Source organism: Dunckerocampus dactyliophorus, chromosome 5, assembly GCF_027744805.1.
Source record: "Dunckerocampus dactyliophorus isolate RoL2022-P2 chromosome 5, RoL_Ddac_1.1, whole genome shotgun sequence".
NCBI lineage: Eukaryota > Metazoa > Chordata > Actinopteri > Syngnathiformes > Syngnathidae > Dunckerocampus > Dunckerocampus dactyliophorus.
Window position 1 is genome coordinate 2,347,232 of NC_072823.1, and position 19,416 is coordinate 2,366,647.

A 19,416-nucleotide genomic window follows, 5' to 3' on the forward strand; every position below is an offset into this window, starting at 1 on the left:
AGGATTTGAGCATAGCTATAAAATTATAAAGAAGATTGATGATTATATTTGACTTTTTCTATATTTATTTCAAAAAGAGAATGGACTATTATATATAGATTCTATTTGAGCAGCTATTTTTTATACAATTTTTAAAATTTTAATGAAACAACTTCGCACGCATCTTTGACTTTGACTTTGTCTAAACTCACTTTGTGGAAAAAAATAGCAGAATATATATCGTATATTGATATTGGACATAAATATATCGGGATCGAGTCACTTTAATGCTATCAGCTAACCAAGTATTACAAGTCACACCTCACAGATAGACAGATACTTTATTGATCTCCAAGAGAAATTCACGTTTTCAGCAGCTCTGCAAAAGTGATCACTTAAAAATAAAACAAAGCAAAATAGGAGAGTTAAGAAAAATTAGAAAATAGAATATACGCAACAGATCACTTAAATTTTAATCATACTAACAATACATCATAAGTTCATATGTCTAGTCCTGCCTGTGTTTTTACTGCTCCCCCTCTGTTGTGTTGAAAAGTCGCATGGCGTGGGGGAGGAATGATCTGCTCATTCTATCAGTAGAGCCGGGCAGTGATAGTCGTCTGCCACGAGAGCTGCTCTTCTGTTGGGACATGATGCGCTGCATTATGCACTAGATGCACTAGAACCTGGTTTTGATAATGGAAATGTTTCAGGAGCCGAGTAGGTAGGGACACTCAACCATCAGAGTAGCTTCAAGTTTCATTTTCATCTTGACCATCGTGGCTTTTGATGCCTAAATGTCACCCCGCAGAAACTCACACTTCCCACTGAAGTGCTATCGCAACAGCTGTCACATAGTATTGTGAAAGTACTGTATATTCAGTGTCAACACAACTGGGGGCGGCATGGCTCAAGTGGAAGAGTTGTCGTCTCCCAACCTGAAAGTTTGATCGTCCGTCCGAGATAGTGAACCCCCTCGTTGCTCCTGATGCTGCGTCATCAGTAGGGGTGCTACAATGCACAAAATTCACGGTTCGGTTCCGTTCAATAAGTTTGTGTTACAGTTTGATATTTTTTCAATCCAAAAAATAAATTACTTTGCCTTTTTTAGTTTTAATTTTATTGAAATTGACAACATTTTTCAACATTTTCAATATGGTATGAATGTGGGAGGCAGAGGTCAGTGGCTCTGTGCTTGACAATGCAACTTAAGCCAGATCGCAGATACACTAAGCTTTCAGCACGCTTTCACGGTTCCATTCGCACGTGTATTGAACGGTTCGATACAGATACATGTATTGTTACACCCCTAGCCTAGGCATCAGTAGGTAAATGTGTCAAAGCGCTTGAGTGGCTTGGAAGTGGAAAAGCGTGGTACAAGTGAAAGACCATTTAACTGTTGTCAATTTAGCATAGGTCAGTAGTACGGCCTTATGTTCCATTATCTCCACTTCTGGCTCAGGCAAATATTTTCCCCATATAAATCGTGGTTGTACCGCGGTATTGCAATACATTCATCTTGTTGATGTCCCCAGTTATTCATTTAGCTGTGGTGAAAAAGACCCATTTTTACATGCTCGTCAGGCTGCTTGTCGTGCGAGAGGCATCGCACTTCACTCTCTTAACACATTCCTCCCCTCACTGTGTGACTCTCACTTCCCCGACGCTTTGCACATAAGGAGGGAAAACACGCTGGTGCAAGATGACATCTAAATTGGCAGCATCCAATTAAGCTCAGCCGTAAAATGAGGTTTGGGCAGGATTCACTTTTTGTTAGATAATGGCATAAACACCGATTTTGCTTTTGACTCCTTGAAAAAAAAAAAAAAAAAAAAAAAAAGAAAGGAAATGTCGTGGCTGATATCCAGTATTTGGCTATCTTTCAGGAAAAGTAGTAAAAAGGGAAAATTGGCCCCAAGCAAGCAGACAATAGAGATATTTTATCTGGCGCAAGGAAAATGATGCCATGTGGAAAATTACTGACTGCACTCAAATTTGTTAGCGTGTTTAGCAAGCAGCCAGAATATAGCATTAACTCCTTCTATTGAAACATGCACACTGTCTATACAAAGTTACTAGAAATAAAAGTGACTCTTATGACGATTGTTCTCCTAATTAATTTCTTTCTCACTGTTGTGGTTAAAGTGACTCCTAACCAACAATCATGTATTTTACAGTGTGAAAGAAGTAGGGCGCCAAAGATTATTTCCTTTGTCGATTCATCTGAAGCTTGTTGTTTCGATGACTCAAGTAATCGGTTAGGCCCTTGACGGACCAAATCAGTATGAACCAAACACAATCAGTTAATGGTTTGGGCTGCAACGTATTAGAAAAGAGGCAAACATGTCAATCACTGTTTTTCAAAGTCAAAGCCGATGTGTGTGAATATCTTGTTTTGCCGAAAATACAAAGATAATAGGCCGACTTTCATGAATGACTCGGGGAAATTACAATGAAGTCACATTCGAAAGGCTGAATGCAGACACTATTTACGTTTTTAAATCAAAACATGATTAATCGAATGCCAATATAGTTGTCGATGAATTGGATAATAAGTTAATCATTGTTTCATAGATTAATTGTCGCAGCTCTAGCAAGATACCATACCATATGCAGTAGGTTGCGTTCTCAGACTACCTGCGAATTGATTGTGATTGAGACGAATATAAAATTGTCCATTTTTAAACTCTTTACGCAAACCAACGCGCAGTCACTAAACCAAGTACCTCCCTCACTCACGGTGCAAACAAAAATAACAACTAACACATGTGGAACACATAATATAACGAATACTGATTGATTTATACTAATGCAATACCTGCAAGGCACGTTTGGTAACTTCCTGTTGGGGAAATGTGTGTGGGGACTTCCCAGCATGACTTGCGGCTTGTAAATTCGTATGAAGTAGTATTGTTTTGCATGTATGTTAGTTTTGTAGGCGTCTCTTTCACTTGAGTGAGGTAGGCATTTGAGCTCCTGTTGGTTTGGGAGGTGTGAGTAAGAGTGTAAATACCAAGCTGAGGCGCTGCATGGAAAGAACCTCTGATGACTTTCTGTGAAACTGAAGCTTTACCAGTGCAGGGCAATAGTATAAGTAGTATAAGCAAAACACACACAAAAAATGTTTTGGTCAAAAGTTTGCGGGGTCGTGAATGCTGAATCGCAAATATGTGGGCTTCCCTGTGTATCTTTCACTTCTGCTTCTGTTTTCTGCGCTGCTATGTCCCGCTCATGGCATGGTCCGGTGTGGCCATGTGCCCGACACATGTCAAAGGAAGGCACTCACAGCATCTTGCTGTTACTGTACACGTTTCAACCTATTTTTAGTCATCCACATGATCATGTGCATGCTGACAGCAAATATTTGGAGAACTCTCATGTGGCAAACATGTTTACCAAAGTGTGACCTTCTCCAGCGACAAAATAAAGGACTCCTCCCCCTGTCCTGGAAGACTAGCACTGGAAAGTCAGTTGTTGACATTTGTCCATCCATCTTCTTCCGCTTATCGGAGGTCAGGTCACGAGGGCAACAGCTTAAGCAGAGAAGCCCAGGCTGTCCTCTCCCCGGCTACTTTGTCCAGCTCCTCCCGGTGGATCCCGAGGCTTCCGCGAGGCCTCCTACCGGTTGGACGTGCCCTGAACACCTCCCCAGGGAGGCGTCCGGGAGACATGCTCACCAGATGGCCCCTCTGAGTGCGGAGGACCAGTGGTTCTACTCCCCAATTTCTCCTGGGTGGCAGTGCTTCTTCTGAGCTTAGTTCTGCGAGCATCAACGGATTTTCTCTGCATGTGGTATTAATTTGGTATTTTGAAGTAATTACGAGCGTAATAAAGGGTGAAGATAAAGAAAAAAAGGAGTGATGTGAACAACTCGCATTCAAAGCAGTAAGACTCCAGTGTATAAACGCTCATTACTTAAAAAAATCAAAGTTATTGGGTAATTGTCATAATATTGAAGAGGGATTAACTTATTTTTACAGTTTTTTGTATGTTTGTTAATTTAATATTTATGTTTAAGAATGTTAGGGTACAGTACAACGGCAGTAATCCCTGGTTTTCCACAGCTCTTTGGTCCCAGACTTATAGATTTAGAAATGGAAAACCTGTTTACAACGTTCTAAATAAAGTGTAAACATTATTATAGCCTTCTAGACATGAAATGACATGAAAATGGCATGAAACTTTTCACTCTTACACTCGTATTACCCAATATAGTGGACATACTGAAAGAAAATAAGCCATTATAAATGTGTTGTGGTGCTAAAGGTGCGGATTGAGGGGGCAGACAGGAAGTGACATTGGGGGTTCAGAGTTGAGTTTTAGCTTGGCGTGGGTTACGGCTGCAACAGTAGCCCGTGTTAGGGATCATTATCCCTGATAATTCAAACCTGCAATAAAAGGTTGTGCCGTTGATCAAGTCTGGTGCTTGTGTGTCTCACCGAACATTACCTCGTGACCAGTGTAGAATACTACATATCGTCACAAAGTATTTTAATACGTCTTCTGAATGCCTTGTGTTTATATTTGATTTCATTTTGCCATCTTTATGCTTGAAAATGCTTAATGAAGGCAAACAATTGTGACATTTGCTTACATATGCATGTTTTTGACGAATAACAAGCCGTATTCATCAGCATGATTTCTGAATTAATATATTTAAAAAAAAACGTGATCGAGTGAAAAATTCGAAATGCAAAGTAGTGAGGGTTACTGTACATTTGCAGAACGGGTTATTTCTGTTCTTTTATTGCAGGTGTTTTCAATGTAGAGAGACGGTAATATGGTTGGGGCCTCCCCTACGCCCCCCAAAAACACACTTTCTGGAATGTACTTTGTGGTGTTTTCTGCTCAGCCCAGACATTGTTTACTCTGACGCCTTCGGAACTAAAATGTATGACTTTTGCATTTGGTGTAACTGTAATTCTGTTTTTTATTTTTCTCAAGCTGCTTCACCTCCCCTTCCGGCGCCTCCCAGGAGAAGCCCACCACACACTTTGAAACCCCCTTCCCCATTCTATAAAGTCAGAAAAAAATGAGTGGTCAGCCTTGGTCCTGGAACCAATTGTGTGCTACATTAGAAGATCACCGTACCTTGTTCATTTGGGGTGTAACGGTTCAGAATCACGGTTCGGTGTGTACCTCGGTTTTAAGGAAAAAATGCAAAACATAAAAATTCTAAAAAGCTTGTCTTTTGTTTACCACCTTTTTAATGATTTTTCAAATGAAACAGAAAAAAATCATTAAAAAAATGCAAACTTCTGACAGGCAATGCTTGGCCGGGAAGGCAAAGTGGTCCTGAACAGAAGGCTGGTCTGCAGTGTGTTTGGAAACCAGTACGCCTCTGTACCAAACCGAAAGTACGACAGTGTATTAAGGCAAACAAAAAAAGAATTTTAAAAATCTGAGGTTTTCAGAAAACTGTCGTAAATTTACGAGAAAGAAAGTTGTGAATTTACGAGAATAAAGTCGTACATTTTTGAGAATTAAGCGGTAATATTACGTGTCGCTGTGTCTTACGTGTCAGAGGGAAAATAGAGCATAGCTCTTCAGCTATGCTGTTTTAGGCAACTATTTGTAAGGTGGCAGCATCAAAACAGAGCAGTTGAGCACAAACAGATTAGCATGGCTAGTCTTTCTCACTTCCGCCTTCCTTACCCCACCCCTTCCACATGCCATGAAATGACTGTAACATAAAATTACGAGCTTTTCCTTGTAAACGTGGGACATTATTCTCGTAATATTACGAGTTTTGTCTCGTGCGTTTAGGGCTTTATTCTCATAAATTTACGACTTTATTCTCAAACCCTCAGATTATTTTAATACTCAGTCATAACAGGCATTGCCAGAGACAGCTATGAAAAGGGAGGACCTTTGGCCTTGGGCAAAGTAATGTTGTGACTTTTTTTTCTCGTAAATTTAAGAATTTATTCTTCAAAATGTGTTGTTCGAAATCTCAGATTTGTTTGTTTTTTTTTTTCCAATGTGGCACTTTCCTCCCGACTGTTTAAAACGTTTATTTTTGACCACTATACTGAAATGATAAAGTCTTTGGAGTCTTAGAGTTTTTAAAAAGGATTGCAACAGTGCCTGTTTGCCACAAGACCCAGCACTTGACATTGTCTAACATAACAACTAGACTTCTTTCTCAACGAGGTTCTCTTTCCTCTGTTTTGTAGTGTGAATTGTGGAAAATTATTTCATTCAGCGTTTCGCAGGTAAAAAAACCCCAACAAAACACTGTTAGCTACGATCATATGATTGTGAACATTTGTGTTTCATGTATGTCAGTGTCAGTGTGATGATAATAAGCCTTGCTGTTGCACACTAACAACACACTGTGGGTGATTTGAATGCTGTCTTGCCTGTGATAACCTGTTATGCATTTGCATTCCAATGTCCTGTCTGCTGTGTTTATCAAAACCTTGGTGAACAACTAACCACAGGGAGCTGACACAAATATCACTGAGCAGTGGGTCGAGCTGTATCGCCTTTATGAAAGAGCGGATTGCTGGATAAATCTCGCTTATCGACATCGTACACATCACAATGTTTGGCTGTGTGCTGATTTGCAAGGGAACACCAGATCTACTTGTTCTTTGACTCTGCAGAGGTTGCTTGATAGCATGCCAGTCGGCTTACACATCTTGGCCCAGTGCTGAACAAACATGCTGATATTGTACATCTTAAGCTTTACTTGAACGGAACAGAGACACATTCATGTGATAAGGCCTTTTGAGCTCTTTCAACAGCTGCAAATTGTGCTTCAACGCGTAACTCTACAGTATCCTGATGTAGTTATTATCTCGCCTTTGCTCTACAGTCTTTTGTTCAAAGGCGTTAGTTCTTTCTTTAGAAATGCTGTGTGGTCATTTGAAAATGCACTCTCAGCCAGTCTAGTCTCTATTGCGTGCGCCAAACCACTGTGCGCAGGGCACCAAGGCTCATTGGCAGTTTATCTCTTCAGACCCCATTGTGCGCACACACACTCAGACCAAATCAGTGCAGGGCTAGACATGGTGTGGCCATTAAAATATAACAGAACAGGCCTCGTGTGCAGAAGTGAAGGAACAGATTATGATTGTGTATCTTCTTCTAACTTTAATAGATATGCTTTTCATTACACCCAGATAAAGCAAGTTCCAGTTTGAAGCCTGTAGGCAGAAATATTTGCTCAAGTTCAAGGCCCTCCAATTCAAGTGAACTTTTATATGCCAGTTCATAAAGGGGGACATTGAGCTATTTATTACCTTGTACAGTAGATCCCCTGCGTTTCCGTAACTGAGACGCACATCAAAACGTCTGGTTTTGACATATGGCTCCCTCCCACCCCCACACCCTCTCCAAACCCTCCAGCCACCTTGACATTGATGTTCTTCTCCGGGTCAACATTTGCAGTAAGAGCGGCTGTTAATTAGGGATGTCCCGATCCGATCTTAAGGATCGGGATCGGCTGCCGATTGGCTGTATTTTGAAGATCAGATAATATCGGCTTCCGTCACGATATCGGGCCAATCCGGTTGCCGTATCATGGTCGGAACTGTGGGCCACACTTCAACACGGTTGGCCTCGGTACGGTGATGCGCCTCAAAGCTGGTTGCCACTCCACTCCCGCCACCCACAGGAGATAGAAAACGCAACACCACCATGCTCGCGGTGTTTCGCGGTGAAGCTAGTTTCACGTTGGACGGCGGATGTTCGGCTCCGTAGCTACAGCGGTAGTTCCGTCTCACTGTACCTGGTGTGGCATTGTGTGGCATTGTGTGGCATTGTGTGGGGATCTGGCATGCAGTGGCGGAGCTATCCCACTGGCCATCTAGACATTTCAGGTATCAACTTTATGCCTCCGCTATGTGAGTAATGGTCTCACATTGGCCACCTCAATTAAAAATGTCTGGCCCCGCCACTGCTCGCACAGGAAGTGCTGGTCTAACCGCTGGTTGTTTACACTAGGGACCGTCAATAAAGTACTATTGCACTGAAGAGAGTTTCTTAAAAAAATGTCATGCATTTTAACTCACATCACAAATTGATCTCTAACCATGCAAATGATTAGTCCTACCCTAAAAGTATTTTGCACTAACATTTTTTCCAATTTGATCTTTTATTGAATTAGGGACCAGACTCACAGAGGTTAGTTCCAAAAGCCAAACAGTATTGTTGGTCATGCTGTGTAATTCAGCGATACTTAGGTTGCATTATTTTGAATGCTTTGAAAAGCTATTTTCATGACCATATTCAAGTCCACAAATTCATGTTTGTAAGAAAAGCTTCTTATAAAAAAAAATAAAATAAAAAAAGTGGATCGGGACATTCCCAGTTGTAATTATTAGATTACATCAGTGGTTCTCAATTATTTTCTGTAATGCCCTCATTGTGGGACAGAAATGTTTTTGTGTATCTGTTTGGTATATTGTTGGAATTCTGATAAACAGATTTCCATCCTCATATTTCAAATGATGTATATTATTTCAGACCTCACGTTGCAACAATGAAACATGCCCGGACGAAGAGTAGGAAGAAGCAAACCTCATGAGTTCTGATGCTCACTGAGCTGAAGTCTCATGCTATGCTTAAATCGTGCTAGATTTGTTGCATAGATATACTGAAGGCATCTGTAGGTTGTACTTTAAAGGGTCACTGACATGATTGATCAACTTTGCCCTAAATATGTTGTATATTGCTTGTAATTATGTTATACAGTGTTCGTTTTTTTAAAGCCAACGGGAAATTCGAAAAAAAATACATTTATAGTTCATGGTGGGAGCAAAGCGTTATTTCTGGAAGTGACATCAGCAGAGTAACAGTTCTTAGCTAAAGCTGAATGCGAAAGATATTTTTCAGCAAAATAGTAGTCACGCCAAAACATTTGCATTGTTTCTAGATATTTACTGTACAGTATCGGACTGGTACTGCAAGTTTGTTTTCCTTTCCAAAAGAGGAAGGTTGAAGACAAAAATGGGCTAAGCAAGTGCAGAGCACGAGACACAGATGCCCAGTTCTTTTTTTTGTTGTTTTTTTGCAGTGTTCATTTGACTGATGACTGCTTTGAAGAACACCTTTACAAGAAGCATTTTGCTTGAAAGTATGGTATAAATTCATTTTGAAAAAGAATGCTATTCCACCGGCAGAATATTACTGGCCAAAAAAGATGACGACCACTACGTCAAAGTTCCCACAGAACAGATTATAGCGACAAGGCTGTTGAGCATTATACATGTTATATAAACACCTTTTTACAGCGATATGTTGACGGTAGGGGGTGGGGGGAAATATGAAATAAATCAGGCCATTTGCGTTCATTAATAAGCCGATTTAAAGCAATAATTGAAGGATAACAAACTCCAGAGTAATTTCCAATCACCATTTTATGTTTTGAAGGCGACCAGTCTTCATCTCCATGTCCTAAGGCTTAAGACCGTGTTCTGCAAGTTCTCTATTTCATCTCTAACTGTTTCTCCCTTCTATTCTCCTCAAACTATTGACACGTCGCTCAAATATTCGCTATAATCACTTTAAACATCCTCTGTCCTCCAAAAATGTTTGGCATGGCTGCTGTCATGAACTGTAAATGTAATTTCCCGTTCGCTCACGGCAAACGGACGATGTAGAACATCATTTCAAACAATACATAACATATATAAGCCAAGTTGATAAATCATGCTTGGGACCCTTTAAAGCTCTGACTGTCAACTGTGCACTCTAATAGCTGAATTTTATATACCATTTGTGAGGGATGCATTGCTTCTTCTCATGCCTTTTCCCACTATCTAGTGAGCACATTACACCTCAACTTTTCAATTTCACTGCACACTGAATCTCAGGGGCAAAGGAATGTTCTGTTGGTAAATGGGCGTCATACGTCACATTATCTTGATAATGACAGATTCGTTCTCTCCTTGCTGGCCTTCAAACACTGTTTTTTAAATGATAAGTCGGCACACCAGTGATTATTGTTCGCTTAGGGTTTGACTTTTCACTGCATGTGCAGCAACTCTGCAGAGTTCATTAGCTGGAGGAGGCAAATCTTCGTGGCCACTCATCACTTTTCGTAGGAAGCTATTTTAGGATGGGAAATTGTGTCCGCTGTGAGTCAAAGGAGCATTAGTCAGCTGCGTGTCCATCACAGGAACTCAATAAATGATTCAGTCCCTTGAGACAGCAAAGTTTTAATAATAAAGTAAGTATATACTCTTCATAGTTACATAATCTTGAAACAATGCTGCTGCGTCTTGTTAGCTAACAAACAGAATAGCTTCTTCTGAAACTGCAGGTAAGCAAACATTTTGAAGTCTGTGTCAAATATGTTGCTGTGCTGCATGAGATTAAGCATTGTGTCAGTGGTGCCTGCATTTTTTTAATTGCGCCAATGTCATTCCTTCTAATACGATACTTGTTTGTGCACCTTGACTATGACAGCATGGAATTTGAGTGTATTTGCTGCCGTTATTGCCTCAAGCCCTGTCTACACGGAAACGTTTGTGGGGTTTTTTGGTGTGTTTTTTTGTCAGGTTAGGCCTGTCACAATAACACAATTTGTTGGTCGATAATTGTCCTACAAATTATTGTCTAATCCATATTACTGACATTTTTTTGGGCTGTTTTTTTCATTCATTCATTATACGGCATAATAATGAGAGTACATTGTATCAAAAGCAATAAACTTGTATTTAACATTGTAATTGCAATGTCAAGAGCTTTTGAATAAATGAAAAAACAAACATCATAAATTAAACAAACAACAAAAAAAACCCTCAATGAAAATGAAAAGACTCTGTTTCTGTTCAGAAAAAAAACACTGCAGTAAAAACCACATACACATAGTTATGTAGTGTATTGTGAAACTAATGTAGGGGGTCATATTTGAGCTGGACCACATATCTGTGGTGGTGGAGTAAAATGCAGTGTTTCTTCTTTCACTTAGTTATACAGCGAAGAAATTGCTGTTTGTGACATGTTGTACATGTACATTCTTCCACGCAATTCGTACTGTCTGTCAGACATTTTTAACATTTCCCAAAGTGTTAAAGATCGTTGGTTCGTTGGTGTTCATGCGCTCACCTTGCTCATTTTGTTTAAAACCTACATATTCCCACTTTTGGGCTGTGGCATTCGCCTTAGAAACGATGGCTTTTGTGCCTTCGTTTATGTTAGCGTATGCTGGCTCACGAGGCTAACTTGGTGAAAGTGAACCCTTTTGTCAGTCAGCCCGAAAGAGAGACGAGGATTACAAAGACAAATGCATGCACCTGTCAATTTATCGAGGCCGACAAAAACGATCTCCAAGGTTTTCTTTGTGTGAGATTTATCGATTATTGTGACAGGCCTTTGGCGGGTGGAAAAAAAAATGTGTCCACATTGTGGCGGATGAGTAAATAGTTGCATCCAGACAGGAACAAATCACAGAGTGAAAAGGATGTAATACATGAGGCGCACAGACACGTGGTGTTGTAAATAGACACACGGAACCACACAACACACACCAAGAATGTATGCGCATACGTCCATTGTCTTCCGCTTTCCAAGAATCATCTAGACTTACGACGACGTGGAATTACTTCCGAGTCATTTTGGAGTGTAAGACAACAAAATCTGAGGAGAATGTGGACTGGGGTGAGTCCTGTCCGTTGAAATATTCAGATATTTTTTTGGCTTGTCGTCAAAGCTCACTTCCGGTCACGTGACGGCGACGGGGTCAGTGACGTCATCGTTTTCATCAAGCAGCGTTTTGCTTGCCTACATGGAAACGGCAACCCGCCGTTTCCAGATTTTCCTACTCTGGAAGCCGTTTTCAAAAATGACCATTTCAAGGAACCCAGAACGCCGCTTCCGTGTGGATGAAAGGCTGAAACGGCAAAATACTGAAAACGTTTCCGTGTGGCTAGCCCCTCAGACTCAATGAGAATGACTGATGGAATATTTGTAGGTGATGAATTATTGTACTGTTACAATGTGTTTGACTCACCAGCATCAAATGAACACATTAGTCAAATGAAGGTAGCAGTTCACTCATTCAGTGACCCAAAACACTGTCCAACACTTTACTCAGTTCTGCAATGCTTCTGCTGCACTGCAGTGTCATGTTTCCACCAGATTACAACATTGTTCCACTCCTGAAGAATGTGGGACATCCCCGTAGGCCAGACACAACTTGATTTACATGCTGCAATACTCAATGACAGGTTTTTGTGAATGTGTTATGGGTTATGCAATTCTTATGACAGGCATTGTGGCTGTATTTTAGTATGTCAGGCCAACTTTGGAGCCTAACATTCTCAAGTTACTGGAAATGTGTGGGAGTAATTGTCTTTCTTCTGAGCTCCATGCTGAGAGGTCAAATTTAGGGGTTAATAGAGTTGGCTTGATTCTATTCTCCACATTTTAATGAGATTGACTTTTACAATTTCCTTTTACCTGACTGATTACAAAGTTGGACTTCATGTGCTCTTCTTTGGCTTGCTGTGCATGTTTAGATCTGCCGCCAAAGTGCCAGTGAATGAAAAGAAGGAACAGCCACAAAGCACCATGAGTGAGGCCTCCAACAACACAGGCGGCTCGGACTGTGCCGCAAACCAAGCCAGCCCGGCAGCCAGAGTGAGTAACACGCAAGGAATAATTCCTTATATATTCCCTCATTTATCGCGGTTAATTGCTTCCAGTCCCGGAGGCAATAAGCGAATTTCCACAACGTATGATTCAGTATTAATATATGTAGTGGACATAATAGGAGTAAATGAGCCATTTAAGACGTAAATAAAACTCTTGCATGAGCAGTGTCACAAGTCGAGTGCCTGTTTCACTGAACACTGACACCTAGTGGCTAATATAGAATACAGTATTACGTTCACAATTACATTTTTGTGCTTAAATGCTTAATTTAGACACAGAATTGCTGGCTGCATCTGTGCTAATGGCTACATGAACTGAAAAAGTTACCATGAAGTCACCCTAATATTGAAAGAATAAAACATATTTTACTTAATTTTTCAAGAGAACATATACCACTTGAGAAACTCAGATAGGATGACCCGTCTTCTTTACGGAGACTTTGGATCTGAGAGTACATTGTCTGATGGAACTCTAACAGGACTTCCAGGGGCTAGTCGGTAGAACCCGTTGTCTTCCACCCCTGAGAAAGGCTGGTCATCTGGTCCCATGAATTCAATTATTTTTCGGGTTATTTCCTTAACGTTCTAACTGTCAAGCACATGCGGGAGATTGTTGTCCAGCGTTTTAGCTGAGTTAGCTGCCATTTGATCCATGAGCTTTGAAAACTCCCCATATTCTGTCAAGTGTTTGTTCATCAAATTCAGTAATAAATTTTGTTTTTTTGTCGTGCCACTTATTTTATATTATAAAATATTTTCGTGGCATGTGTTGCAGGATGCAAACGTAACATCACGCTCACAAATGTTTGCTTTGGTTTTTGCGGCCACACGCCTGCGAAGTGCGAAAGAAAGGGGGAGTGGGACGCTCCACTGCACACAGGGATCGCTACAGGCTGCAGGCTGCAATAGTACGAGCCACAGGTGATTGGCTTTTGTGATGTGCGTTGAAATGCATTTATCTGCATATGCCGATCACGTGCTTTTCCACGGAAATTGGCCAATACTGATCAGTGGATACTGATCAGAGCCTCCCTGAGAAGATCCATCTTGGCAAAGAAAGGAGAAATTAAGAAAGCTAATGTTGCGAAGGCGGTCAACAAAACAGAAAATGTTGTTGAGAAGTTGCCGTTGGCGTGGATCCTTCCTCTCTCCCCTTTCCGCTCCTCGCAGTCTTCACCAACAAGTTCCCAATAAAGATAAAAAGGAATAAAAAGTGGTAAATTTTAATTTTTCTTTTTCATTTGTCGTTTGTAATTATTTGACATTATTTTATGCGTGTACAATTATAATTATTTGCTATAAAATGTGTTTGGTGGCACAATTTTGGTTGTCTGGAATGGATGAATTGGATATAGGTTATTTCCTTTGGGAAAATGTTTTATACATTTTATTTTTTGTATTGGGAGGAGGTAATAAGGAAAATGGAGGTACCACTGTACTTGCCACAGTTTGGAAAGTAAAGGCTGGATCATATTTTACTGTAAGAAACAAAAAAACTCATTCTCTGTTTGTAGGCATCAAGACCTCCTAAAAAACTTCATAATTTTGGGAAGAGATCCAACTCCATTAGAAGGAATCCCAGTGCTCCAGTTATAATGAGGAACTGGCTTTATAAGCAGGTAAGCAAAGCTATGCACCGATGATGATGCTTCCATCTATAAGGTTGCATATGATTATCGTAACAGCAATGGATGAAAGCATATTATTAAAAGCAAATGGCCTTGGGTCTGGTATTTAAATTTCTATTGCTCAATATATGCATGTTGGAAATGCAAGTCATGAACAGATTCAGACAGTTTTGTTTGGTGGATTTAAGTGAATAGTCATAAGAAGCGTATTTGATGTCATACAGGATGTGATTTCTTTGTCCGGTGTTGCTACTTAGGCAGCACAAGCACAGTTTGAATAGCAATCTCTCATCAAGGCTCCTGCTCGAAGCAGCAGGGTGAAAAGGGGATGCTTGGGGGCGGCCGTTTGCCAGACAGGACTCTCAGGCTTTCTAAGTGGCGGACTCATTTAGTTTTGATTGCAGCCTCCCGGCACGTCCTTTCAATGCATGATGGCTTCCTTTGGTGGAGCTGCCAGCTGCTGCTTCTTTGGGAGCTCAGTTGGGGTGATGGAGATCAAGAAAGGACATACAATTCTGCTACCAGGAATAAAAGATGGATTTTCACTTATTTCCCTGCTTCTTTGAAACCTAGATGCTATTGAAGTCTTGCTTAAGGAAACCTTCGGTTGATCCATTTGGAGGGTGGGGGTGACGGTGAAAGGCCTGCTGGTTCTTTAATTCAGTCTGAAGTGAAGTCTGACCAATTTCTCATTAAACATATTGCAAATGAATCTTTTTCAGTACGAAACCTTCTGCAGGGTTGCCTATAACTACCGGAAGCTGAGCAGAGTTCAGTGGCAAAATGGAGGGCCCCACTTAATCATGGATTTGATTTTTATAGCACTTTTCAAGCAACCCAAACCGCTTCACAATGAAGTGAACCCATGATTCATTCACTCCTCAGTCAAACACTGGTGGTGGTAAATTACATCTGTAACCACAACTGCCCTGTGGTAGTCTGAGTCTGACTCTGACCGCCACCAAACGTTCATTCGCAATCTTCCAGTGTGGGCAGCAAGGTGGGTGAAGTGTCGGGGACGGGGACACAACGACGGTGACTGAGTGGAGGGGGCAACCTTTCATTTTCTGGACGACCTGTTCTCCCTCCTGAGCCCCTGCCGTCCCAGGATACTTGGCTGTATCCACAATATGTTCGACAAGCTTTTGTAAACTGATGGTGTTTCTGGTGCGTCTGGTGTCTTTACAGGACAGTACAGGGATGAAGTTGTGGAAGAAGCGGTGGTTTGTGCTGTCAGACTTGTGCCTCTTCTATTACAGAGGTGAGTCATCTCAACTAAGTATGTTTTATTTGTAATGTTTGGCTTTTCAGAGCCTTAAGCCATGCCCTTGGCTGCGTTCATTTAGCTGGACTCGGGTCTCTCTGGTAAGGAGCCTGTAGGTACAGGACTTCAAGAGACAGCTGATGTGGCCGTGAAAGAAGCATGGCTTGGATTATACAAAAAAGTATCCAGGAATCAGGATAGCTCCACTCACATTATCTCATATATCGAAACACCCAGTTTCCCTTAAATGCCCTTATATTTCCATAATACACCAAAAAGAGTCAAATGAACACATTAGTTTGAGTAAAAAAATGACATGAAGGAATAGGGGTGGAACGATTCCTTCGATTAATTTGAATACCTCGATCACAAACTGTAATCTAGACATTTTTTCTGCCTCGTGGAATCGCTTACCTCAGCAACGCGGTTACGTCACCCATGCAAAGGAAGAAGGAAGCGAATGTTTAGTTGAAAAAGCGGGAAGGTTGGAAGCGGCGAGAGCCAACGACGAGGCGACGAAAGGAGGAAAACAATTTTTTAAAAACTGACAAATACTGTATGTCAAAAGTGTGGGAGCATTTCAGTGTGGAGGGCGAGTTTATTACGATGGTATGTCCTTAAGGGTAACATCTGCAAAAAGACAGTGTAAGTTAAGACGGAAAATAAAACCACTTGAACTCACCCTGCAGTGATGCGGACTCTGCATCGGTCCGTTGTGGTGAAGAGCGAGCTGAGACGAAAGGCAAGGCTCTCAATATACTGGACGATCTACGTTCCTAACCTCACCTATGGCCATGAGCTTTTCATAGTGACCGAAAGGGCAAGATCGTGGATACAAGTGGCCAAAATGAGTTTTCTTTGTAGGGTGGCTGGGCTCGCCCTTAGTAATAAAGTAAGAAACACTGTCTTCCGGGAGAAACTCTAAGTAGAACCTCTGCTCCTCCACATTGAGAGGAGCCAGGTGAGATGGCTCAGGTATCTGGTTAGGATGTCTGCCGGACGCCTCCCTGGGGAGGTGTTCAGGGCACGTCCGACTGGTAGGAGACTATGTCTCTCAACTGGTCTGGGAACACCTCAGCATCTGCCGGGGGGAGCTGGACGAAGAGACCGGGGAGAGGGAAGTGCTTAGCCTGCTGCCCCTGCGACCCGACCTCGGATGACTGGTAGAAGATGGATGGTTGGATGGATTTACTCACTAGTAGCTTATCATTTCACGCAGACAATACTGTGTAATGGAACAAGGAAGTGTGTGTCTCACTCTCTTTGTTGATGGATACAATATCCTAATGTGTGGACTTCAGTGGAAGTCCTAATTTTAGTGTGTACACTGAAGTGGAATGTCTTTTTGTGTATTTATTAGGGGTGTGACAAGATCTCGTGTGACAAGATCTTGCGGGATTTCAAGTTTTCTTATGGGCACTAGGCCTGGGATGATCAATAAATGAATGACTGGTTTAAGTTAATTTGAACATGCCTGCAAGTTACAATTGAATAGATCACATCATTGAAATCACAGATCCATATGTCCAAAAGGAGTAGGAAGAAGCAAAGCTCATTTAATCCTACCCCCCCGTCCGTTCCACATCTTAGGCAGTACATTTATTCACTTCCTGTATTTCATATGTGATTTTTTTAAATTCAGAGAATAGTAAGGTAATGTAACAATATGATGATGTAATTATTAAGATTTTTGTCACAATAAATATAATAGGCAGTATAACAATGAATCAATTATAATAGATTGCAATTTCTCTTAAAAGTAAAGTTAAGTACCTCGTGACACCCCTAGTATTTATGATGGCTCTTTGCCCGAGCAATCATATAGTTTATCCGATTCAATCAAAGGAATATTCAGTAGAATAGCTGAATACTAAAACATTGGATAGCTGCAACCCTATTAAGGAACACCACGTGGTTCCATTTGCACAGTTCAGCTCGTCTGAAAAGGAGTAGTAAGAAGCAGAGCTCATGTAATCCGAGCCTTTCTCCGTGTTACTCAAGCCACATCTTTTACATGTTGACACTTACAGTATTTACTTTGCTTACATTTTGTCATTCAAATTGTGTTCCCACCCTGTGTAAAGAAAATGTACGGTGTTCAAAAAATAAAAATCAACGAGCAAATTGGAGTTTAAAAATAAGCATATACAGTAGCTTGTACGGCATTGAGGAAAAAGAATAAAAATAAGGATAACTAAGGTTTATTTAGAGTAGAACAATGAAAATAATCTTTTAATAATAAATACAAAAAAAGTGGAAATGTTAAATATATATACAAGTTAAACAAAGGCATTGAGTTATTTTTATTTTTTTTTACTGAATTCATCAAGTAATTTTTGGTTATAAATGAAATAAAAAAACTTATTTGTGATGACCAGTCAGTCGGAAATATTGAGACAATCAAATGGTTATAGTAACTATAGTAAATGATTTGAGTTACTTTGTTTAGGCAGCAGATGCAGTAAACGCTCTATCCCAGTGATGCCGATTCTGCTTGCTCAATAAATGCAGAGCCTCTCATTCTGCTGATCAGGATGACATCAAGTCTGTGTTGTTTCTGCTGTCTGACAATCCTGTTGCCTTCTTTCCGCCCACTGACCGACAAAAGCCACAGGCAGAAGCTGGGACCCAAAAGGATTTAATCAGATGGGCATGTTGAGAAATTGTATCCATCAGCAGAGATTGGATAAGAGTGGTCATGATCTCGCCTGGCCGTCAAAGCCAAAACTACTGCTCTCTGGTGTTTATCAGACAATTCAAGTGCACTCGGGATCTCCCGCAATCTTAGCTTATGGCCAGTAATTGTCTGTGTTGGTATGTGTTTTAAAGAAAATACAGATTTTAAAAGTCCTGGAAGGTGTGATGTTGTTATGTGAAAGGCTGCCATCGCACTTAACATTTCTTCAGGGTTGCCCATAACGATCAGAAACCAAGCTGAGTTCAGTTGCCGCTCCTTTACAAAATATCGGTTCTCTGTTCAGGGTGATTCTTACTTTCTTGATTCTTACAAGTGCTTTACTTCATAAAACATGTTTGGTCTGGGCAAAGAAGTGCCCCAAGCACCCTAAGATGACGTTTGTATCTAACAGGCACAGGAAATTGACACATTGGATGCGCTGAATATGTTTTGTTGTCTTGCACACTTTCTGCTGTGTGCAGCAGATTGCAAGTATGAAGATGGGAGGTTGAGTTCTTGGCTTTAAACGCTGAGCTCAATGCAGTCCCCCCTGCGGAGAGTGCTTTATTGTCAATGTGGAGCCTCGTCTGCAAACTTAATGAGGATTAGAGCTGCGTAGGATTTGGAATCAACACTTTTCCGCTAACTGCACTGTGTAACTGCAGCTGACCAGCACCCTTTGGAATGTATTTTTTTTTTTTGTTGGAATTCTTTATAAAAAAAGTTGAGGGTTTACTCAACCATTATGCTATGATGACACACCATTTGTGTATTGCAGATGAAAAAGAAGAGGGCATACTTGGCAGCATCCTCCTACCAAGCTTTCATATATCCATGCTGTCTGTGGACGATCACATCAACAGAAAGTACGCTTTCAAGGTCAGTACTTCTACCATCAAACATTTTAGGGTCAGGTGCTTGAGGAGAACACCATTTTGACACATGGACATATACAGTATGTAGCTTGGAGTGATCGCTAATGAGCGAATGAATGATAATGTAATGTGATCCAAGAACAGATGGAATCGGAGTCATGGTGTAAAAATTGCCGTAATTTCCGGAATATAGAGTGCAGCGGTATGTGAGGCGCACCCTCTAAATTTAAACAGGAAAAAAGAAAAAAAAAGATTTGTACATACACTCCTGATCAACATCTTAAGACCAGTTGAAAAATTGCTAGAATTAGCATTTTGCACATTTGGATCTTAATGAGGTTTGAAGTAGAGCTACAATATGCAAAAACAAGAAGGGGGAGTGAAACAA

General features: G+C 40.9%; 1 protein-coding gene across 19 annotated transcripts in view; it reads left to right on the top strand.

Moving 5' to 3' along the window:
- Nucleotides 1-19,416, top strand: part of LOC129181866 (pleckstrin homology domain-containing family A member 5-like) — a 120,619-nt gene that overhangs the window by 66,660 nt on the left and 34,543 nt on the right. For all 19 annotated transcript variants that reach the window (XR_008570517.1, XR_008570516.1, XM_054777571.1 and 16 more), the window contains 4 exons: nt 12,450-12,570; nt 14,099-14,203; nt 15,401-15,473; nt 18,932-19,032. Coding sequence is in view for 17 of the 19 variants with exons in the window: in XM_054777571.1 (XP_054633546.1) it covers nt 12,450-12,570; nt 14,099-14,203; nt 15,401-15,473; nt 18,932-19,032 (400 nt within the window). In the remaining 2 variants the exon portion in view is untranslated. The remainder of the gene's footprint in view (nt 1-12,449; nt 12,571-14,098; nt 14,204-15,400; nt 15,474-18,931; nt 19,033-19,416) is intronic.